At 44.2% G+C, this 25,452-nt stretch overlaps 1 protein-coding gene across 2 annotated transcripts in view; it reads left to right on the top strand.

Annotated features, from left to right (window-relative positions):
- Positions 1–25,452, top strand: part of ARHGAP26 (Rho GTPase activating protein 26) — a 316,741-nt gene that overhangs the window by 191,861 nt on the left and 99,428 nt on the right. For both annotated transcript variants that reach the window (XM_065408873.1, XM_065408872.1), the window contains exon 17: positions 912–1,017. In XM_065408873.1, coding sequence (XP_065264945.1) covers positions 912–1,017 — 106 coding nt within the window. The remainder of the gene's footprint in view (positions 1–911; positions 1,018–25,452) is intronic.

Here is a 25,452-nt window from a genome sequence, read left to right as displayed (position 1 = left end):
TATCATACAAGCACATTCAGTTGCTTTCTATGTTGAAACAAGCCAAATGGTAGCCACTTGAATTACAATCAGCCTGTTCTCCGGTCGCAAGTGCCTTCGCTTTGCTTGGCATTTTGTCAACCTCCATCCTCAGTACTTTAGTTCACCCCCTTTGGTTTGCGTGTCCCTTTTTTTTAGAAACTCGTTTTCATCATGGGAGACTACGTGGGTAAAAAGAAACCTTAGAATTTTGAGGCCCCACAGTGCAGCTGAATAGAGAGATGATGCAAAACCAGGGCTTCAAGCTAGAGCTGGTCAAGGAATTTTTCTACAACTGTTTTTTGTTGGAAAATGTCAATTGCCACAACCAAAACTTCTCATGGAAATGTGCTAGATCTGATGAAGGTTTGATCAGGAAGGTTTCTCAAATCCAGAACCGAGGGGAGGGGAGGGGGGAAACAGAGACAGACGTTCCCCATCACCCCCCAGAATAGCCTGGTGATTACAATGTGGAAGGCCCAGGTTCAAGTTCTTCCTTTGCCAATTTCACTCTCTCCTGTGGGAACTGTTCCGCTTAATATAAATAATTTAAATATTCCCCGTAGGATGGACTTAAACCTGAGTCACCTGCATCTCAGTTGAGTGCCCAGTCTGTCTGGTGCAACAAATATTTAATTATTTATCCCAAATGGAACAGGTCCAACAGGAGGGATTGAGAGACAGAGACTGACTCTGTAGCTCGGCTATTGGCCATTCTGATCTCTGAAATCTTGAAAATCTTCACGGGATTGGTGAACCATTTACTACCCAGCTGTATTCAAGACACCTACATTTCTGATTGAATCTCTGTCCTGATCTGGGTGGTTTTTATTAGTTAAAAAAAAAAAAAAAAGCAGGTAGCAGATGGAATAGTTTCTTGTTTCCCAATGCAGAGCTGGAGAATCAAGAGTCCAGAATCTCAGAGATCCACAACCTTGTTCATCGGCTCCCAGAAAAAAACAGACAGATGCTGCAGATGCTCACGAACCACTTGGCAAAGTAAGTGTATGGCTTTGATATACTTTCTTTTTTCCACCATCCCTAAAATTTCTTATGTGTGTGGCGTCTTGAGTCAGATCTGACTGCATTACAGTAACTGAAAACCTATGTGTGAAAGAATCATTAATGCAAAGAAGGACATGGAGAAGATGCAGTAGGAAAGAAATCCTAGCTTTCTGACTGCTGTATATGATCACTCAGCATTTGTGGTGCTTCAGTCTACATTAACCACTTCATTGCTGTGTCGTTGTTTTAGATAGAATGCACGTGCTGTGCTGATGAAAATGTACCATTGCTTCCAATGGCAGGTTAATAAGTGATTGTTGTACAGGGGTTGCAATGGAGAGCCCATAGTAATGGGAGTTAAAAGCAAATCAAAATTGTAAGGAGATCAAAGTTATCACAGTGATATGGTAGACTACATCGCCACATCAAATATATTGTCCCTATGCAGCCTGATTCATCATACTGCCAGTGCTTAGGTCACTTTGAAACGTTTTGGGGCAGAGGGTTTGGTAAAGTTTTGATTTCAGTGATGGGGTGGCCTATAATCTGCCCTCATAATTGCCCTAGAGCTCATTGGTTAGTGTTTAAAGAAGTGAAAACACCACCCAGAGTGACTGAGCAGTTCACATGCCAGCTTCAGGGATAGGAGACCGTACCTGGCCATTCCTTCACCATGTATACAGAAAAGATTAGCAAGGAGTCGAGGAAACGTTGGAATGAGTTAAGCGGGTTGTAAATAAAAATTTGGGAAAGCATAAAGCTATCTATTAAAAAAAAAAAAAAGCCACCAGATGCTTTCTTACGACCTTTGTGCCTGTTCTGTGGAACCAGAGCAAGGCTGTTTAAAAAGCAGAAAAGCTGGTTTAGATCGTAGTTTCAAAACCTCAGATGCTTACAGGCTCAAGCCAAAGGAGAGGGAGTTCCAGCTACTTCCACCAGCCAAATATGCACAAGGAGTCTCATGACTGCTTCAGTGCTTTGCATTATTTTTTTTAGTGGTTGTTGTTTTATTTAAAGGAGAACTCGTATTTAGTCACTGTGGTATTCGGAGGGGGGAGGGAAGGAGCAGGAGAGCACAATGGACTTTGTGCTGTTTTAGCAGAGCTTTGTTAAGAGAGAAGGGATTTAAGAACAAACAAACAAATCCTATAGAGTGTGGCAGAATTTGTTATTTTTAAGGGTAAAATGCCCTTAGCAGTTTTTCCCATTACGTAGCTCCTCCCAGGGAAAGGCAGGAAGTCACTATAACTAAAGGCTGCTTTGCTGCTTTTTTGTTTTTTGGAATTGGAATACTGAGCTAAAAGGGCCTGCAAAGACATTCACTGAATTCCAGGGAGCATTGCCTGCATGTGCTTGCTATTAATAGCTAGCTTGTATTGTTTTGCTTATAAATAAAAAGGTATCCATTGTGGTTGGGGTCACCCTGTTAGTAATTCCTGAGACACAATCAGGTTATAGGCTCTCATCAAATAGCCAGCACTCATTACAGTCCTTTTGTCATCCTCACATATGAAAGTATTTCTTCTCCCACATTGCTATGTGTAGCCCCTGTGTAGCAAGCTCATTTTGCTGTACTAAAAGACACTTTCCCTCTGGCCTGGAGGCACCATCCCTAGGGATAGAGGAGGATAGTTCAGTCCCTTTGGCCTGTTCAATCTGTGACCTCACTGCTGAGGCTCTTGACTAGGGGGACAAGTAGTGCCAGGGGTAAACTTTAGTGAGATAAATGGGTGTGCAATTGATTTTAAGCTTTATCCTTATCTGCAGAGGATAGTTCAGGCAGATATTGTGTGTGTGAGCCATGGGAAGGAAAGGGGAATTGTGCATGGTGAGGACTGGAATGATTTATGGAAAGGGAAAGATGGCAGTGTTTTAGGGCTTAGAAGATGCAGAGCAGACAGGATTCTTTCAGTGAGTAGAAGAAATCATCCCCTGGATTGTTAATGCAAGTGAATAATTTTCACTTTGCTAATGCATACACTGCATGATTTGCACACGCAGAGGGCTAACGTCTCTCCCAATTTCTCAGCAAAGATTTAATAGTGTGTGGCAGAGAGGCCTCACGGTACTGAGACTTTTGCTACTTTCACAAAACACACTAAATAGTATCTTTTGCTAGATCATTATAGAGGTCTCTAAATACATGTAAACTGCATTGGTCAAATAAATGAACAGGGTTCCTCTTGAGCTATATTATCTCTGATGCATTTTGTTTGCTTTCTCGCTAATTTGCAGTAGAACTCTTAGCAATTAATGTGGACTAGCAGAGTTCTACTATTAATAAAATTGCTAATACAGTTGATACATTTGACATGGCAATTATTAATTAAAAAATTAAAGATCAGTCTCTCATAAGTATCTCTAAACTCTTAGTACGTGTGAAGCAGAGCATTACCTAGGAAATGCTAGAACACTTATCTAAGCTAGAGGAGTGGTTTTCATACAGCTGGACTCTTAAATGTGGTAGGCTGGAGCTTTGGGTGTGGCAAGTGGTACTTGAGAGTAGAACACTGTTTTCAGTCCCCACATGCTTTGTACATACGCACAGGCACAGAAACAGACTCTCCAAACTCTGGGCGAAGGTGGGTTTTGCTGTTGGGCTATATGACCACTTAAAAGAAAGTGGAAAAGGAAAGATGCAGGAGATAGAAGGGTGGGTTTTGGGGAATGCACAGAAGAGAGCAAATCATAGACAGGAGACAGGGAAAATGAGAAGGCTTGAAATGAAAAATTAGGTAGATTTCAGCTGCTAGGTTATTACATTTTACTTTATTCATGTTGCTGCATATATTTGTTGTTCATTTTTCCAGGCAGTTTTATATTCTAATAATTTCAAATATGATGCATGTGCAGCCTACGTCAGGACTATTTCAACAGCAACCAAACACTGTTTCCTCTTCCCTCTTGCCTTTCAGACTCAATTTTCTTGGAACATACTATTAGGTTAATCTTTGGTCCATTAAGAGTTTAAACCTGTATTTCTCCTTCACAGACGCACCCTCACTGTTTCTGTGATGAATCCAGCTTTGATTTACTGTTACTATAGGAGGATAGTGATGTTTGTCGTGATTTACTCAGGAGTATCTCTGTAGGAGGCAGGGAAAACCCACGCTGACTTGAACTGTCCCAAAGTTTGCAGCTGTTCTGGCCTATGTCAGCAGGAATTTACCAACTAGCATTTCAGCAGAGGCATTTCTAGAAGTTACAGTGACACAGATGACCTGTCAAAGTGCCTGGGGTTTCTGTTTCAAAGCTGGTGTGAAAGCTGAGCAAAGAAGCTTAACTGAAGTCCAAAGCATTTTAATAAGTAAAAGGTTAAAAAACAAAAAAGCTCTTGTGAACACCTTGTTACTGTTTTGAGTTACAGGATTCTCTATTGTTTAATCCATCTGTTACATGTCAAAATCTTTCCTCAGAGGGAAAGTACTCAGGATTCCAGGTTTCAGAGTAGCAGCCGTGTTAGTCTGTATCCGCAAAAAGAACAGGAGTACTTGTGGCACCTTAGAGACTAACAAATTTATTTGAGCATAAGCTTTCGTGGGCTACAGCATCCGAAGAAGTGGGCTGTAGCCCACGAAAACTTACGCTCAAATAAATTTGTTAGTCTCTAAGGCCTGGTCTACACTAACCCCCAAATTCGAACTAAGGTACGCAACTTCAGCTACGTGAATAACGTAGCTGAAGTCGACATACCTTAGTTCGAACTTACCGCGGTTCAGACGCGGTCCACACGCGGCAGGCCGGCTCCCCGTCGACTCCGCGGTACTCCTCTCGCCGAGCTGGAGTACCGCAGTCGACGGCGAGCGCTTCCGGGATCGATATATCGCGTCCAGACCAGACGCGATAAATCGAACCCGGAAGTTCGATTGCCAGCTGTCGAACTACCGCGGTAGTGTAGACCTGGCCTAAGGGAAGTACTCCTGTTCTTTTTTCTGGATTCCAGGGTTTATGGAGGAATTATGCTAGGCTAAGAGCAGGTGCAGAAAATGAAATAAAAACAGTGTTCAATTAAATAGAGTATTGCATATTTCAGGAGGGTTCCACCAATCCCTGCACTCTGTTTAAACTTTGGTGGATACATTTTAACTAATTTTTCCTAATAAAAGTGGTGTAGTACTTTAGTGCTGGCATTTGACATTTGTTTCTTCACGGCAATTTGGCTGGAAGCTCATTTTTCTTTTGGTTGTATGGAAATGTCTGTTACAAAGTAGGTCACTGCAGTGTTAGAATTGTGCCAGGGCTGAGCCCTGTTAGTTCAAGAAGCAGCCCGGGAATGTCTCATGAGTGACATGAGTGTGTGTTTTCAAGGTAGGGCTGGAGTCCGGATAAATAAAATTGATCTTTCCCCCATAGGTTTTTCCTTTTGGTGTTGACACAAGGTTGTAATTTTGATACTGTTACCGTTATCCACTTGGAAGGGCCAAATACTGTTATGCATAGAAACACAAACAAGCACTTACATTAAACATTTTGAAATCTGTGAACATTTTTTAAAACTTTTTTTTTTTTTTTCCAAAACAGCAGAATGAGATTAAAAACACTTCATATAAAATCAGCTGGAGTTAAGAAGTCTCCTTGTAGAAAGAAAACTTCTGGGATTTTTCTTCTTTCTGGGGGGAAGAGAGGCAGCGGTTAATCTGCTGTCCTCTACTCTGTGGTAACTGGTCATAAACCAAATGCCATCTAGCAACTCACTTTTTCTTGTAGATTTTTAAGCCTTTTTGTCGCTTAAATCCCTCTTGGGCCCTAACACCTATCCTTAGGGTTGGTCTACACTGAGGTTTTTGCCCTAGTTTAAACACTTGGATATGCATAAACACTAAAAGGTTACACTGATATAATCAAATAGTTTTTTCTTCAGTGCAAAGCAGAGTGTAGTCAAGCCCTTTGTTGCCAGATGTCCAAGAAACTGTGCTGATTACACCACGTCTCAATCTTTGGAACCAGAGTTCACTCCTTCCCCCCCCACAGGTCTTTAAATAAGGAGTACCGTATATACTCGATCATAAGCCGGCTTGTTTATAAGCTGACCCCCCCCCCCCCCCCGCCCAAGATGGATATTGGACGGGTTTTTATGACCCATTCATAAGTCGACCCTATAATTCAGGGGTCAGCAAACTTTGGCTCCCGAGCCATCAGGATAAGCTGCCGGTGGGCCGAGATGGTTTGTTTACCTCAAGTGTCCGCAGGCACGGAGATAAACCCAAGTAAACAAAGTGTTCCCAGCGCACCAGCTGCTTACCCTGACAGGCCGGGACAGCAACTGGTGGGGAAATTTTTTTTGGGGGGGGGGGGGAGAAGCTGGGGGTCAGGGGAGTAACCCCTGTGACCACCCCCCACATGACCCCACCCCTAGCCCGGGACCCCATCCCATCCCTTCCCACCTTATCTGGGGAGGGCCAGGGGAGGATGTCTCTGACCTGGCTGGAGCTGCTCCGGCGGGCCGGGCAGCGCGGCCGTAGTCTGCTCTGGGGGGCGGGGCCAAGCCGAGCGGCATGGCTGCAGCCTGCCAGCCCCGGAGCTGCAGCTGCTTAGGAGGCTGGGGGGAGAGCAGCGCGGAGAGACTCTGGCCCCGCCTCTTCCCTTCTGGCTCTGCTGCCTCTCCTTGCTCCCTCTGTTAGGGGGAGGGGCTGTGTCCCACCTCTCCCTCTCTATACTCGTTCATAAGCCGACCCCCTTCTCTGGTGCTTCCCTTTTTTACTAAAAAAATTCGGCTTATGAACGAGTATATACGGTAAATGCTTTGGAGATGCAGAACAGGAAGATTTTGATCCATTTACATTTCAGGAGTTAGAATTTTTAGTCTCATTGCTTTATTTTTATGTCTGAGAATGTTTTGTTGTTGTAGCTGTGAGAACCATGCTCATTAATAAATACTTTGTAGTTCTATAGCACCTTTTATCCAAGGCTCTTGAGGCGATTTTGATCGTGTTTCCCCTTGTGACTCATATCACCCATTGCTGTTTGTCTTTCTGTCTGCAAACATCTCCTGTCAGTCTGAGGCAACAGACTTGCCATTTTCTCTGGGCTGTGCATCTATTTCCTTTTCTTGTGAAAGATCAAAACAATTAAATGTATCGTGTCTAAAGTGTGTGTGCGTGCATTTAGTAGCATTCATTCTCTTTAATCATTCACAGCTGCAGCCTGGCCAATGGAGACTTGCTCCTTCTGCTTTTGCTACAGTAGTGTATTTTTGGTTTTCGTGTTCTAACCAACACAGTAGTGATCACTACCTGTAGCACAGATTGTTCTCAGCTTCTCAGCCTTGGTTTCCGTTGGTTCTGCAAGGCAGCTGCTCTCTGATGTCAGCCAAGAGGTTACACAGCGATCTTTCTACATTATGGCTCACTAACCTGTACCTGTGGGGCTGTGCTAGAATGAAAGAAGATAGGAGGATGGGCTATGAACTGGAAGTGGAATAAAACTAATTCCAAACACTTTTATCAAGGTCTTAAATCATTTTCTTACTAATGGGTCATTGGCAAGAAAGTCCTCCAGGGCCATGTGCTCAAATATAATATAGCATTTGCTGTATTGTTTGTGTTGCATAGTCGTATCTTTGGCCTGGGTAGCATATATACTTTTTGCACTTAGGGGAAATGGACAACACTGCAGGCCTGCTTTTGGGCAGACCTAAATATCCTGGTAGAGGCCAAGTTCCCCCTTGGTACTGAGTATGGCACTTACCTCTACACTTTCAGCAAGTGACTAGATCAGGGGCGGGCAAACTTTTTGGCCTGAGGGCCACATCGGGTTTCTGAAATTGTATGGAGGGCCGGTTAGGGGAGGCTGTGCCTCCCCAAACAGCCAGGCATGGCCCAGCCCCCCGCCCCCTATCCGACCCCCTCTGCTTCTAACCCCCTGATGCCCCGCCCGGGACTCCTGCCCCATCCACCCCTCCCTGTCCCCTGACCGCCCCCCGACCCTGATTGCCCCCTCCGCCCCATCCAACCCCTCGTCTCATTCCTGACTGCCCCCCCGGGGACCCCTACCCCATCCAACCACCCCTTCTCCCTGTCCCCTGACTGCCCCCTGCCGCCCCATCCAACCCCTCCTCTCATTCCTGACTGCCCCCCTGGACCCCTGCCACCATTCAACCCCTCTGTTCCCTGCCCTCTGACTGCCCCGACCCCTATCCACACCCCCGCCCCCTGACCACCACCCTGAACTCCCCTGCCCTCTATCCAACCCCCCCTGCTCCCTGCCCCCTTACTGCGCTGCCTGGAGCACCGGTGGCTGGCGGCGCTACAGCCACGCCGCCCAGAGCATCAGGACAAGCAGCCGTGCTACCCAGCTGGAGACAGCCACGCCACCGCGCAGCACAGAGCACCGGGTCAGGCCGCGGCTCTGCAGCTGTGCTGCCCCAGGAACTCGCTGCCCCGCCGCCCAGAACACTGCGACGGCGGCGCAGTGAGCTGAGGCTGCAGGGGAGGGGAGGGGGAAAGCAGGGGAGGGGCCGGGGGCTAGCCTCCCGGGCCAGGAGCTCAGGGGCCGGGCAGGAAGGTCCCACGGGCCGTGGTTTGCCCATCTCTGGACTAGATCAATGAATCCTCTCATTGAGGCACCTGTTCAGGAAGATGAGCTGTTGCAGGGGTTTTACCATGGAGGCTTTTTTCCCTGAAGGTGCAGCAAGCAATCAGACTTTTTCTTCTTGGCCTGTCAGGCTCTGATTTCATCCTCATGGCTGCTGTTTATGCTGCTGATTGGTAACTGTTCATTTGTTGGGTTTATGCACTATTTCCAGAAAGCCATTCTTGTCTAGGACAGTCTGGAAATTTCCACTTTTCTCTGGGGCCTTTCGGATGCTTCTCTCTCTCATATGTTCGCTTCCCAATCTGGTGGACAAAAGAAAATAGCAAACCAAACTCTCTGGACCTTGCATGGAAAAATTACACAGAGTTCCTCCTTCTATTGCTATTCTTTCTTTCCCATTTCAGTGGGAAATTTTAATTTTGCCAGATACTCATGTCCTAATCCTTTGGACTGAGACACATTACAGCCCTGGACAGAGATCTGGACCCGCTCAAGTTTGTGATTAACTCCTAGGAGAGATCTCGGGTTATGATCTCCTTGGTGCTTACTCCTACTGTGGAATAAGAAGAGAGTCACACCATTAGAAGTAATCGTAGTTCAAACATAGGTTAATATAGCTCATTAGATTGCTCAGTGTTGTTTGGTTCTGTGCCTATGCTGGCTGATATGAATGGTAGTCAGCAGGCATATCAGGAACTTCTTTTCGCCCTGTCTCCTAATATAAGAACAAGAGATAATGCAGTGAAATTGAAAGGTGACGAATTTAAAACTGATAAGAAATAATTTTTCTCACAATGCATGATTGACTGTAGACCTCATTGCCACAGTATAACATTGAAGGGCAAGTAGTTAGCAAGATTAAAAAAGGGCTTGGAGTTTTACACGTATAACAATATAGCATTCTAATAGTAAATACTTAAAAAAAAGTTTTTGAAGGCATATAAAAGCTTATGCTTCAGAGTTTAAGAAAATCTTAACTACCAGGATTTAGGAAGAGAGTCTCTTTGAGGGCAGATTATCCACATCTGCCTACTGCAGGGTTTTTCGCACCTTCCTCTGAAGCATCTAGTGCTGGCCACTGTTGGAGATAAACAGTTCCTGTATTGCTATGTTACTTCAGACTCAGCTGAATGCATAGGCCCTTTAAAACAGGTGCCTATTGATTGTTGACAGAAGATCTCGGATTTCTTGGAACACACTGGGGTTCCCACACTGAGCAAGCTTTAATGTTCAGTATTTTTGTGTGAGAAGTTTCATGTAAAAGTTCAAAACAATTAAATTTGTGTCAGATTGGCATGATGATCACTGAGCACAGGCAGGCACATCTGCCCTTGGAATGAGATTATAATCACTTGGTGAAAGTTGCCACACCAACCTTTCTGCCTGCCAGGGCTTTTACTTTGGGTAGCACTGTACCAGAGTAGTTATAAATGTTAATGGGAACGTTTAGTTTGTTCTCCTTCCCCGAGCTCGTAATATAACATCATATTCCGTAGGGCTTACTAAGTGGAGGTCTTTCAGATAGATTCTTAAATGCTTTAGTCCATGGGGGTGGGCATTCATGAGTCAATGCACATTTTGCAAGGGTTCTATTTGGTGTCAACAATCTAAATTTCCCTACTCCACTGTTCTTCACCTGTTGCTATTTCCAACCCCATAGATGGCTGTACTGCAAAAGTACTATACCTGTATGTAATTTGCATTGGAAGGCACAATATAGATATCAATTACACCTCTACCCCGATATACGCGACCCGATATAACGCAAATTCTGATATAACGCGGTAAAGCAGTGCTCCGGGGGGGGGGGGGGAGGAGGAGGGAGAGGCGGGGGCGCGGGGCTGCGCACTCCGGCGGATCAAAGCAAGTTCGATATAACACGGTAAGATTTTTTGGCTCCCGAGGACAGCGTTATATCAAGGTAGAGGTGTATTATTTGTTCATTTAGATCAGTTGCCTCTGATCATAATCACTGGTCTTAGATGTTATTTCTCCACTCCCTTGCTAGAAGAAGGATTTAGTTTAGATTCGACTGTGGCTTGCTTCATGACCATAGCTTGATGAATCAGGATGGTTTAGTACGAGTATCCTTCCATAGAAAAACCAGCATTATTTTCTGTTTAAAGTAGGTTTTGATTGGCACTCTGTTGTCTGTTTTGAGGTCTCATTGAAGCAAATGCATTAGGGCATGTGACTGGAAATCAAGAGTTCTGAGTGCAAGTCCCAGCTCTGCCACTGACTTGATGTGCCATTGGGCAAGTCACTTTATCTCTGTGTCTCACACAATCTGTTAAATGGGGATAACATTTACCTCAGAGGGATATTGTGAGGATTCATAAGTTAGTGTCTATAAAAGGTGTTAAAAAAACCCTGAGATAAATGGGCTAAATACATGCTAATTGTTACTTCTGCTTCTCTCCTTCCTCTTGGACTTTCCCTGCTGCCCCTCTTCGGCCCCACAATCAATAAGGCTAGGGAAAACAGACATTAGTTACAGAAAAATACTACTAACTTTATTTTGGATTCTTCTGCAATCTTCTGAAGCCCAAACTCTTTAATCTTTATGTGGTTCAGAGTGCTGCAGGGTGACTACACTCTCCTGTTAGGCAGAGAAACCCTACCACCCTCTCTGCTGTCCTATATGCTGTATCCCCTTTGCTGGCTCCATCTGGCTCCAGCTCCTACCCAAACTTGTCCAGCTGGTTTTCAAGACCAGAGTTATTAAATCTGGCACCTTCCACCATCATTAAAACTAATTAAAAATGTAATGAAAAATAAACAGAAAAAAAATTGCACACTCGAGCAAAGTATTCCAATTTCGCACCAGCTCTGAAATTACTGGCAAAAGAATGGAGACTTACTATGTAGGGAACGGAGTATTTTTGAATACTCTGTCCGCCAAATCAAGAATATTTTTTTTAAAGCAAATCCTCCAGCAGTTTTCTCCACAGTGAGGCCTTAACCTGGATAGCTCTAAAAATACCACAGGCTGAAGTGCTACTTGCTAATTCACCACTCTGGATGTAAAAAGTTGCTTCCAACAGAGTCCCACAGGCAGGAAGAGAGATGTGGAAAGGAAAAGTTATAACAATAAAACTTTACACGTCAAGCTCAAAAGCATGTCTCTTTCACCAACAGAAAAATAAAAAATATTACCTCACTCCATCTAGTCTCTTACATATTTAAAGGCATTTTTTAGTTAGAAGATGGATTCTCTCTCTCTCTCTCACATGTGCACATACACACATGGTGTGCACATACACATTAAGAGTTCTAAAAGTGACTAGTAATTTTGGGTGCCACACTTTTTGGGTGCCAGCTTAAGACCCCTGAAAGAGACCTGATTTTCCTGTACCCTGAGCACCCCCCTTTGCAAATTAAGCCCCCTTAAGGTAGCCCCCTTCCCTGTGCACTCAAAATCACAATTTACTTTTGAAAGCCCTTGGCTGCATTTGTATTTGATATATGCACACGTTCACACACACACATAAGGTGTATACTTTCTATATGCAGTTTTGTAACTAAACCAGACCACATCAAGTGTTTAGTTCTGCAATTGTTTTTGGCCAGCTCCCATGCGTTCCATTGTTAATTGCTCTCTGGATTCATTCTGGTATATTATCTCCTTGAATCAAGAGAATGAAGCCACTAATAATTTTATTTACTCAGAGGGATAAAGGGTTGTTTTTCCCTTCCTAGGTTTAAAACCTGTCATTCCAAGAAACTATTTCAAACCATCCCCTTGGGGTACTTGCTAATTGGAGACAAGCCCATTAAGAGTAATAATAATGCTTTTGATTTTAAGGTTTTGAGTTTATTAGCACTCACAAGAAGTTACTTTCTTTCTTGCTTACTCCTGAATGGCAAACCTAAAACAGCAGAACCAGTTCTCTGTGACTTGAGTTGCAATGAAGAACGAAGGCAATTGGAAGATGGAGGCCAAGCGGAGAAATCTGGAAGTGTGAAGGCATTGAGCGTGCTAGATACAATGGATATGAAAGTAATTGCTTAACTGAAGCTTGCTGTGTATTGTCATGCAGCTTGTCATTCACAGATTCATATGAGAGGCATGAAATCCTTCAAGCATGCTCCTCCTCTTCCATTAGGTTTTGGTTTGTGAGGGTTTGGGTTTGTTTCAAAGTAGAAGAAGAGGCAGAGGTTGAGGAGATCATTGTGAAGATTAGTTTGAAATCTTAGAGCAACCACGTTGTGTGGCTAATTTAATTATTGTATGTAACTGAAACCACCTGCAGCTGCTGTAAAAAGACAAAGAACGTCAAGGTCCATATTTATTCCCCTTGCAGTGCCTCTTGTGGGGAACCATTTCAGCTGCCAGGCTTGTTTAAACTCACATATTTTAAACATTAATAGAATTTGCACGTTTTGGTTTCCAACATTTCAGCTTCCTTTGCTTTCTTGGTTTTTCTTTTAGCCCCTCTACGGGATGTTTTACTTCTCACCTATTTCATTGAGGTTCTAGTTTCTTGTACAGTGGAACTGTCACAGAAATTCAGAGTAATGTTGCTGGCAGTTGTTACATATGGAATACATTCCTGGACCCCATGCAAACAACTAAGGACCACATCCTCCCAGAATGCTGTTGTAAACCTTGAATCTAAAATCAGATTTTGGAGTCGAACAGTCTACTGCTTGGGAGCCAAATGTTGAGATCCTGGCTCATCCCTTACTCAGGCAAACTCCACCTGAAGATGATGCAACTTTGCTTAGGTAAAATGGGGTTCAAGCTGAATTAGGACCTCAGGGTTTGGTGTTTTAGTTAGCAAACAAGGTGCAGAGGAGATGATTGATAGTGCTAGGGAAACCCAGAAACTCAGGGAGTGGTGATATTTCAAAACCAGGTCAAACTAGTTGTCACTGAAAGTCATGGCATCTGGTTTTGGTTACCTATGTGAAAATGATTGGAAGGTATCGATCCAGTTCCTATAGGAAAGTGTCCACATCAAGTGCATCTATCCCATGATTGATACTACAGATATTCGCATCCCTGTCAGACTTAGAAGGGCCAAGAATGGAAAAGGACAATGACTAAATTACCCTCTTGCCCACAAAGAGATGTTTCCTGCAGGCCAGAGTCTGGGATGCATTGGTCCATAAACCTGTGCTGCTGATGTTCTGCAGGTGAGCAATAAAAGGGTTTGGACTGTCAATCCAGCACCTTCAGAATCGCTCCGATTTTTAAAACGTTCTCAAATATTTAATAATACTTGAGAGTGCTAGCTAATAGAGATGGCATACATGGTAAGATCTGGAGACTGTTGGGTAGTCTAATAACTGAACAGGCTTGGATCAGACAATGTTAAAATTCTGCCAGATACTGTGTTTATTTCCCTGTTGCTCTTTGCATTTTAAGAGACAGATTATATTTTTTAACTTTATAATGTTTTCTTCTTTGTGAGTATAAATTACCTTTTTTTTTTTTTTTCACTTCAGTAATGCTATATTGAAAGGGATTTGGGAACTTCTGTAACTGGATTTGAGGATTATAATTAAGAGGTAGAACGTAGCTGACTTTCTCAATCCTAAAACTATTCATTTTCATGAAAATAATAATGCCCTGTTTGTGCACTCCTTTTGTATCTTGGCATGGAGTGGCACCTTAAAGGCTTCTATAGATCATGTCAATACCCACCCCGGATCTCAGCATATCAGTCCAGAATGAGCTTAAAATTCAGAAATTGGAGACCTGATAGCCCATACTCCAGAAGTCAAGAGGGGGCCTCCAGCAGTTTGCTAGGGAGTCTGTTCTATCACCTTATAGACCCTATTGCTAGGAAACTTTTCCTGATAGTCATCCTATGCTTTCCTTTGGTCAGCCCTATCCAATTACTCCTATTCATATCTTCTTCTGTTCCCTCCTTAACATTTGCATCCTTCAGATCCTTGACAGCTATTACATCTCCCCTCTTTTCAAGCCTTTTTCTAAAATGCACATTTGTTAATTTCAGTTGTTCCAGGACCACACTAGTCAAGGTCTTTGAAACCTGCTATGGGCTTATCATAGTGGTGTTCAAATGAGTGTATGTCCTGTAGAGATTAAAGATTTTTGTCAATGCTTTGAGATGCAAATTCCTTATCATGAGATTATGTCTCTTCATCTCTCCATGTTTTTACTTGAGTCATGTCAAATTGGATTAATTGTTGGTGTAGTCTTGTACTTACAATCCTATTGTTCGTTTGTCATTTTACACAACACTATAGATATGCCTGGTGCTTTCCAGGCAAATGAAGTACACCTATGGCAGAAGTTTCCTTACCTTTATTATAGAGTTTGGAGAAGTGGAGAAAATGGAAAACTTGTGAGATGCAAATTCCTTATCATGAGATTGTCTCTTCATCTCTCCATGTTTTTACTTGAGTCATGTCAAATTGGATTAATTGTTGGTGCAGTCTTGTACTTACAATCCTATTGTTCGTTTGTCATTTTACACAACACTATAGATATGCCTGGTGCTTTCCAGGCAAATGAAGTACACCTATGGCAGAAGTTTCCTTACCTTTGTTATAGAGTTTGGAGAAGTGGAGAAAATGGAAAACTTGTGAGAATCAAATCAAGGATGCTGTACTCTTCTAGGTCTACCTTGATTTTCTTTCAAAACACTAGAGATATTTACACTCAAAGGTCCCTTGCTCTAACTGCATGCAGTTGCTAAATGAGATTATTGTACACATTTATTCTCAGGAAACTTTTGATATGAATTTTTATTTGGAAGAGAGTGGATTGAATCTCAAAACAGTCAAGATTAGGCTCCGCAGAGGTGATGCTTGGAGACCCCTAACCATGAGTGGGTGGTCACAGGTTCATCTGAACTGTAAAGTTGAACAAACTTTTTCACTGATACATGGGTGGGGACATCAATTAAGAGCTTAGAAGTCTCACCCCAACCTCCCTGCACATACTTTTTCATTTGGATCATATAAGAGAAGAAGAACAGTCATGATAGACCAAATACTCTATACCTTATTTAGGAATAACATGCAGTCGCCTTGCATGAGAGAACCGTCAAGTAGAGTCAACCCAGCCCTCTCCTGCTGGTGACTCGCAAGAGTACATTGGAGTCTTGCTATTATACATATTAGGTCTTCCCTCACCACACTTAGGAAGGAAAATCAGCAGGTACAGTGAGGAAAACAAGAAGAAATGAATACTGAGGAGAAATTGCCTTACTTTGCCTAGTAATTGTTTGCTCAAGAAGGTGAGAAGTAAGGTGAGGAGAATCTTTCCTCACCTCTGACGGTGCTGAAAAACCCATTGGGGGAGCCTCGTGTTCCGGAGTTCTTATTTTAATAGGGTTACCATATGTCCGGATTTTCCCGGACATGTCCGGCTTTTTGGGCCTCAAATCCCCGTCCGGGAGGAAATCCCAAAAAGCCGGACATGTCCGGGAAAATAGGGAGGGAGGGTGCGGCGCCGGCGGGGCTGGGCCAGGGGCCGGGGCCGGCGGTGCGGGGCCGGCGGTGCTCGGCCGGGGACGGGACGGGGACGGGGACGGCGGTGCTCGGCCGGGGACAGGACGGGGCTGGGGCCGGGGACGGCGGTGCTCGGACGGGGGACGGGGCCGGCGCCCCAGGGCCCGAGCCGGGCAGGAGACGCCGGGGCCAGAGCCTCTTGGCCTGGGCCAGCCGGCCACCGGAGGGAGCCGCTCGGCCAGGGGGGCCGGACTGGGCCGCACCCCGCCCCAGCCCCCGCTTACCTGCTGCCTCCCTGTTTCAGGCTTCCCGCGAACATTTGATTCGCGGGAAGCAGGGGAGGGGGAGGAGCAGGGGGCGGAGCGTTCAGGGGAGGGGGCAGAGTTGGGGCGGGGACTTTGGGGAAGGGGCAGGGCTGGGGGCGGGGAAGGGGCGGAGTTGGGGCGTGGCCGGGGCACCGTGGAGTGTCCTCCTTTTTTAAAACTAAAATATGGTAACCCTAATTTTAAGCATAATTAATTCTTAAGAGTATGTCCCCATCTCTTCTCTTCCCCATTCTACATTACTGGCAAAAGCTGTGTCTGCATAGACTGTCTGCTGGGTAAGGGCCAGCTGCACAGGTTGAAGCTGCCCAGTTTTTGAAAGCTTGCCACATTTTAAATTCATGAATTAGGAAGTTTAACTGTCAGGCTTTGGGTAGGATGGGGTCATTTTCCCAGTGGATTTTAAGACAGCCACCTCTCCCACATCTAAGTAGACTCAGGATGCATGTTAACTTATTTAACTTGAATTTTATTTTGTCTTCCAAGTTGGAGGAATGCTTCAATGGCAAACCTGCCCGCAGGCCATTTCAAAGCATGACTAATTGGTGTTAAAGTGTTTGAAGTTTAGTCCAGAGCATAGGAGAAGCAGAACCATGAAGACCCTCCTCATTTGAAAACCATTCTGTGCAAATGGCTTTTTTTGCTTGGTGTCTAGCTTATGACAGCCATAAAATTTTGATAACCCCATGCAGTTTGCTGACAAAACTATATATGCAAGGAGTGTGGGAGGAGAGTACAGGGGCAATAAAATATGCAGCATTGATGCTGATATGTTAGCAGTTCTTCCCTTTCCCCCAGCCACATCCTGTCTTCCATCCAGGTGTCTTTTTAAAAACTCAGCTGATAAAATTGTCATCAAAGCCTGACACCAAACAAACTTCATGAATTATTTATAGCCTAACAAATGGCAATGGATTCAATGCTCCAAGAAGAATCTGGCACAGGGAATCCCTGTGTGACTGTCATTTGCACAGAATCCCTGGGCTAGACTGTGTGAAATAAAGAAGAAACCAAGCCTATTTCTTTCCTTTATTTTACTGGGGGAGGGGGAGAGGGGTTAAATATGAAATTCTGATGAAGGGGCGGGGGGAATTCCCCTAGTTGATAAAAATGTATTTTAATGATTGGTTTCCTGTAATATGTAAACCAGCAACGTTTTGCTCCAATTTTACAGATAAACTTTTAACCTCCTACAGCATTGCTATATTCAAAGACTTGGGTTTTTTTGCAGAAAGAACACACATCTGCAGCCTAGAATAGCTTTTTTTCCCCCCCTGTGACAATTGACCTTTCAGTCTCCATACTACTACTCATAGAGGAACTTGCGTCTTGCATTCTTGCATAGAAGAATCCCAGAATTGTCTGCTACAGAGGAATACATTCTAAAGACCTCCCCAGGTTCTGATTGAATTTTTTTTTGTTACAGCACCTTAGTCCCTGAAGCAATTGACTGGGACAGGTCTTTATTCTGTGGAGCCTAAACTTGCCTTGGGAATGTGTGTGTGGAGGAGGATAGACTAGCTACACTCATGGCCTCGGCATAGCTGACTCCACTCCTCAAACGCTGCCTCCCTTGCTGCATTACCTCTTGCAGACAAGGCAGGAAAATCCCCCTTTTGTTTAATGTATTGTCTGAAGACTCTGCTCAGAGTTTTGTTTTGTTTTTTAAAAAAGAAGATGATCTTCCTGATGGGAAAATAATGTAAAATGCTAAATTAAATGTACCCCAAAAGGTGTCTGTCCTTCCCTCTTCCATTTCTTTGATTGTCTCCTATTTTGTTTCTTAGCCTCCTTTCTGTACAATTTATTTTCATCTCCTACCTCCTCCTGGTTTCTCCTTTCCTTAAAAATAAATCTCCTTCTCCCGTCATTATTTTCTGGAGGGCAGAACATTAATCTCCTCTCATTATTTTTGATCCCATTTCCCTATTGTGGTCTCTGTCCTTCCCATATTCTGATGTCAGTGCCCATTTATCTCCTGGATTTCGTCTCTTCCCCCTTTCCCATCTTGCTGCCTCCTCCTCCTTTCCACACTCTCATTTCCTCCTCTCTCCCCTGCTCACTTTCTCATTTCCAGCACTGCTCCTGCTTCTCTCTTTCACCCCAGCCCTATGGCTAGCAGAGAGAGAGGTTTGGATTGACTTGGTCATTCCATCAAGTAAGGGGAAAAGACCGTGTGACTTAACAGGTACCATCCAGACTGAGTAGCTGTGTCACTCCTCCCCTCTAACCCAGAGTGCCTTTTACAATGCTTTGCTGCTGTAGTCTCCAGCCTGGACAGCTCTCAAACAGCCTCCAGCATGCAAGTCACTCCCAGCTATGTCTGTGAGTGTGCTGCAGCCAGCCAGCCACCCACCGCTTGGCTCTTACTTGGTTATACTGCAGGGTGATGCCAACGTGCCCCAGTCTTAGATTTTCACCCAGGAATGTATGTCCTGTATTGCCCAGACCTCTCCTGGACAATACAAGTTTATGTAAAGTCTTATTTCTTTAACGGAAATAACATGCACACAACTTGCCACTCCAAATGGAGTTTCCCAAACACTTCCATTTAAACATACTGGATTAGGTACAAACAGAGAGATTTTAAGTGAGTACAAGTAATGAGGCATTAAAGTCAGAAATGATTACAAGAAAATAAAGTTAAAATGCTGATGGTGCCTAACTTAACAAACTATGTTAGATTCAAGAAATATTTCTCACCATATGCTTTCAGCAGTTTCACTGACCAAATCCTCTAGGTCAGGACCCCTTCTGCAGTCCCGCGCTGCTTCCTTTGTCCTTCAGGTACTGTGAATGCCAGTGTGAAGGGGATGGATTGAGGTGTTCATCCCTCATTTTTATAGTGTCACTCCCCCTCTTGAACAACATTTCCAGCAGAGATTCAGGAGACAGAGTCTATATGGCAGGATGTTCCGTGCTGCTTTTCCCTCAACTGTTTGAGTGTCCGTTGTTTCCTTTCCTGCTTGATTACTCTATTTACTGCTTAAATGCAAATTAAGTAGATCACACTTTTTTTTTTTTTTTTTTTAAGACAAATTTGTTTGCCAACCTCAGTTTGGAATATCTTTTAATAAAACCGTACAGTGGAATCGTATAACTTCACATACAATATTGCTGCACACATTTTATCAGGACAATAATGACCAGCAAATTATGAGTTTTCAAATGATCTTGGTACAAAGCATGCACTGTGAGATGTAAAATAGTGTGCAGGGTGTGAACACAGGTGCATTCTGTCACAGGCTTAGAGGAGGTTTTGGAACAAATGTATATATTAGACAGGACAAGTCACCAGGACCAGATGGTATTCACCTAAGGGTTCTGAAGAAACTCCAAATATGAAATTGCAGAACATTATCTGTGGTATGGAACCTATAATTTAAATCAGCCTCTGTACCAGATGACTGTTTGGTAGCTAATGTAACACTGATTTTTTTTTAAAATGCACCAGAGGTGATCTTGGCAACTACAGACTGGGAATTCTAACTTCAATACCAGGCAAATTGGTAGAAACTATAGTAAAGAACAGAATTATCAGACACGTGGATGAACATGATTTGTTGGGGAAGAGTCAACATGGCTTTTGTAAAAGGAAATCATGCCTCCCCCATCTATTAGAACATGTGGACTGAGGATGATTCAGTTGATGTAATGTACTCTGATGTTCAGAAAACCTTTGACAAGGTCCCAGACCAAAGGCTCTTAAGTAAAGTAATGAGTCATCGAATAAGAGGTAAGGACCTCTCATGGATCAGTAACTGCTTAAAAGATAGGAAACAAAGGGTAGGAATAAATGGTCAGTTTTCACAATGGAGAGAAGTAAATAGCGGGGTTCCCCAAAGATCTGTACTGGGACCTGTTCAATGTAGTCATAAATGATCTGGAAAAGGGGATAAACAATGAGGTGGCAAAATTACTCAAGATAGTTAAGTCCAAAGCTACTGCAAAGAGTTACAAAGAGATCTCACAAAACTGGGTGACTGGGCAACAAAATGGCAGATTAAATTCAGTGTTGATAAATGCAAAGTAATGGACTTTGGAAAACGTAACCCCAACTGTACATACAAAATGATGGGATCTAAATTAGCTGCTACCACTCAGAGACCCAGGAGTCGTCGTGGATAGTTTTCTGAAAAATCTGCTCAATGTGCAACAGTAGTCAAAAAAGCTAACAGCGTTAGGAGTCATTAGGAAATAAGATAGAAAATATCATAATCGCACTATATAAAGCCATGGTACGCCCACACCTTGAATACTGTGTGCAGTTCTGGTTGCCCTATCTGAAAAAAATATGTATTCGAACTGGAAATGGTGCACAGAAGAGCAACAAAAATGATTAGAGACATAGAACAGCTTCCATATGAGGCGAGATTAAAAAGACTGGGAATGTTCATCTTAGAAAAGAGACGACTAAGGGGGCATATGATCCAGGTCTATAAAATCATGACTGGTATGGAGAAAGTGAGTATTATTTACCCCTTCATACACAAGAACCAGGGGTCACCCAATGAAACGAACCGGCAGCATGTTTAAAACAAACAAAAGGCAGTACTCCTTCACACAATGTACACTCAACCTGTGGAACTAGTTGCCAGGGGAAGTGAGGCCAAAAGTATAACTGGGTTCAGAAAGGAATTAGATAACTTCACGGAGGAAAGATCCATCAATGGCTTTTAGCCAGGATGGTCAGGGATGCAACCCCATGCTCTGGGTGTCCCTAAACCTCTGACTGCCAGAAGTTGGATGACAGGGGATGGATCACTTGATAATTTCCTTGTTCTGTTCATTCCCTCTGAAGCGTCTGACACTGCCACTGTCGGAAGACAGGATAGTGGACTAGAGGGACCATTGGTCTAACCCAGTATGGCTGTTTTTATGTAATGGTAGCAGTCTTCACTACCATCCATAGCACCATGGAGCAGTTAGAGCCAGCTGTTCTCTTCACTTTTTGGGGTCCATTCCCCCTTCCACACACCCTTTTTTAGTGAAGTGAAAGTAGCAGGCTCTCTCAAGCTGCATGGAGTATGGATATCTGGGAATATCTCACTTAATCAATTCCCTTCCATGGCAGGGGCCTTGATCATTGATACACCTCAGTCCAGCCTGTTCTTTCCCTGAGGGCTATTGGTCTAACTGTAGTTGTTGGGCTTGGGTATAGAGGTGGCTGGGTTGTGCTTAGTGGCCTGTGATATACAGGAGGTCAGTCTAGACCAGTGTTTCCCAAACTTGGGACACCACTTGTGGAGGGAAAGCCACTGGCGGGCCGGGCTGTTTACCTACCGCATCCGCAGGTCTGGCCGATCGCGGCTCCCACTGGCCGCAGTTCGCTGCTCCAGGCCAATGGGAGCTGCTGGAAGCGGCGCGGGCCGAGGTGAATCGCGGCTACTGGGATCCACGATCGGCTGGACCTGCAGACGCAGCAGGTAAACAAACCGGCCCAGCCCGCCAGGGGCTTTCCCTACACAAGTGGCGTCCCAAGTTTGGGAAACACTGGTCTAGACAATCTGATGGTCCCTTCTGGCCCTAAACACTATGACTCTATGAGCAGAGGAGTCTAGGGGGGGAGGGATAGCTCAGTGGTTTGAGCATTGGCCTGCTAAACCCAGGGTTGTGAGTTCAATCCTTGAGGGGCCATTTAGGGATCTGGGGCAAAAATCTGTCTGGGGATTGGTCCTGCTTTGAGCAGGGCGTTGGACTAGATGACCTCCTGCTGTCCCTTCCAACCCTGACATTCTATGATACACTACAGCTGAGATCGATTCACTGGCGGTCGATTTAGTGGGTCTACTGAAGACAGCAGATCGCTCTCCAGTTGACCCCTGTACTCTTCCCCTGATGAGAAGAGTAAGGTGTCGGAGAAAAACAGAGTTCTCACTATTTGTTTGGGTACAGCAAGTCAGATGCTTTATTTTCTTTCTCTCTATCAATTGCATAGAGGGAGAGAGCTAAGCAGGTCTCTCAACAGGTAAACAATTACAGCAAGCATTTATACCTTTTGTTACAGACAATAATGAGCAACAGCTGCATTTTGTTTATACATAGGTCATTCTGATATCTTGTTTTGCTCACTAATGTAGACTCTTAGTCTACATTCCATATTATCTACACAAGGTCGCAACAACTTCTCACACAGTTCTTTCCCACTCGCCTCACACATTCCTCGCTTCTACAAATCTCGCGTTATTGGGGTTACAGTTAGCCTAACTCTTGCTAACGAACTGTCATGCATTGCATCCCCTTCCTGTCAGTTCTTTCTCTGCTTCCACAAAGGTAAGTCGCTGGAGAGTTTCTTCCATTGACCCCCTGCAGTGTAGACCCCCGGGGTAACTTGACCTAAGGTATGTCGACTCCAGCTACGTTATTCATGTAGCTGGAGTTGCATAGCGTAGGTTGACTTACCGCGGTAGTGTAGACATAGCCTAAGGCAGGCCCCCTCGTCTCCTGGGGAGGGGGCACGGGGCTCCACGTGCTGCTGCTGCCCCGAGCACCAGCTCCTCACTCCGGAGCTGGGGGGGCGGTGGTGCCTGGGGGCAAGAGCCGCACAGAGCTGCTTGCGTGCCTCCGCCTAGAAGCCGGATCTGCTGCTGGCCACTTCTGGGGCACAGCATGGTCCACGGTGCCAGGACAGGCAGGAAGCCTGCCTTAGTACCCCCGCTGTACCACTGACTGGGAGCCACCCAGGGTAACCCTGTGCCCCAATCCCCTACCCCAGCCCGGAGCCCCCTCCTGCACCCCAAACCACTCATCCATGGCCCCACCCCAGAGCCTGCACCCTCAGCCAGAGCCCCCTCCCACACCCTGAACGCCTCATTCCCGGACCCACTCTGCAGCCCAAACCCCAACCCTCTGCCCCTCCCACACCCCTACTCTTCAGCTCTGTTGGGTCATGGGCATCAACAGTTTTCTTCAACTGGGTCGCCAGAAAAAAAGTTTGAAAACCACTGGCTGAAGGCCTCCAAAATGTTTCTTGTTACTAAGGTCCTTTGGTCATTCACTTGCATTAACATACAAGATAATGTGAGAGAATAATTTTTTCTCATTGTTTCTGAGCTGGCTTTCCGTTGTGAGTTATTACTAATGTCTGACATGATAGACTTCGGCTGGGGAGTCCTAGAAGCTTCAGACTGTGTTTAGTGCTGGCTGGAAGATCAGAGCCTGTTCTCAGGGTGTGCTTTTTGAAAGCTCATTTATTGCAAATAATCCCTATCTCTTATTTGTTTTCTGTCCTTCAGCCAGGTTCCAGCATGTTATTCACCAGCTCTGTAGATGTTTTTAACACATACTTGCTCTTCAAATTTTTGCATTTCACAGTTGCATGTGTAGGTTTTTCTTATTTGAGTGGTGCAATTAAAACGTTGATAATTCCGTTTTCAATATTCCATGGTACTGTATACAGAAGGTGACTTTTCTGGTGAGGGAGGAGAGCAGGGGTCATAGAATATAATAGCTTTTCATTTTTGTTGTGGCTTGCCATATGCTCCTTGCAAAGAGGGGAAAAATTGCTGCTATGGCAACAGGTGTTAGTAGTGTAGTTGACTGTGTGGTTCCAATAGTATACAGCAGTCTGGAGTGCTGGCAATAATAACTGTAAACATAAAAAGCCAAGGGTGGGTTCTATCATTACTATTAGTATTTTTTTAAAAGAGAAGAGATCTTGATCAATGAAGTGACCTGAAGCTGTAAATAAATGCTGCGCTCATGCATCTTCAGCCAAAAGTAATAAAAAGCTAAACAAGAACAATAAGGGCTAATATGTTTTATTTTGTTGCAAGATTTTTTCACACCAACTTTCTTCTCGCTGCCTTTCCTGAGCATCTATTAATTTGGTGGTTTACGTTTCAGTAGTAAGGCAGGATTTGTAAAAGTGAGTCTAATAGTCTTGGGGGGGGGAATTCTTCCTGCCAAAATAATAAACACTGTAATAAAAATACACTCACTTTTATTCTACGCAGTAATAGTGGGATCTCTTATTCCAAACACAACAATAATACTGTTTTCAGATGTAGTGTTCTGGACTATGACCAGAGTAGTTTTTGTATTTATTTTGTATCACTGCTGGTGAACTTCTCCAAATTCCTTGCCCATTTGATATATACCCTTTGGGAAAACTGCTGAGAAAATGAGGTATCTGCTTAGCTTACAGAAGTGGCCTTCTCTTGGGACAAGAATGTAATGGTAACTCTCAAGGCTCAGTGACTCTATTATGTACCCACAGTATGGTTTGTATGCAATTGGTATGAAAAGAAGTCAGTTGGGGTGCGTGTGGGGAATGAGAATCACCCTCCCGTACTATTTCTTCATGCTGTCTGTTAAAACCTGATTAATCTGAGATCTACTAATTGACACTGACGTTCTATCTATGCTAGAGAAATGTGGATGTGTTTTTCTGTACTGGTCCAGCTCCAGTATGGAAGCTGAAGTGTAGACGGAATATAGACATTTTTCTTGATGCCTCTGAAAGCAACTCCCACAAGAAAGCAATGGCACATGGAATATCATTTGTGTTATACAGCACCCTCCATAAAGCCTAGCATCTCAAAATGCTTTGCAAAGTAATGAGTTAGATGCTGAGAAACTGAGCAGCTATTATGCCCTCACCGATTGCTTCCACAGAGCTTTGGACAAAGGAAGTTATATTGCATTAAACTGATGGTTTCCCCCTGGACTATCTCCTCAAGTACTAATATAAATCAAATTTCATAATACTCCTATGAGAGAGGAAAGCAGTACTCTTACCTCGGGACCATTACATATCAATACTAGTCTCACAGTGCAGTGCCACAAGTTAAAAGTGCCAACCTGCAGGTGCAGCCTTAAAGTGAAGATTCTTTTCCCCATCTCTGTTGGCTTCCCAGATGGAAATAAAACTATTAGTTGGAATTTGAGATCAGATTCTTGCCTTACCCCTCACTCCCAGCTACTCTGTGCCACCTCCTCCATAGATCACATTGCTGGAACACATGCTGCTTGCTCTGTCCATCCTGGGCTAGTGGAGTGACCCTCTAGGAGTTATCTTTACAGTCAGTGTAACTTGAGGCAGCCCTGCTCTAAATTATGGTAGGTCCTAAACTAGTGCCCATTAGGGTGACCAGACAGCAAATGTGAAAAATTGGGACGGGGTTGGGGGTAATAGGAGCCTATA

Source organism: Emys orbicularis, chromosome 8 (assembly GCF_028017835.1).
Source record: "Emys orbicularis isolate rEmyOrb1 chromosome 8, rEmyOrb1.hap1, whole genome shotgun sequence".
NCBI lineage: Eukaryota > Metazoa > Chordata > Testudines > Emydidae > Emys > Emys orbicularis.
Note: the sequence above shows the minus strand (reverse complement) of the source record. Positions and strands in the feature narration are given on the sequence as shown.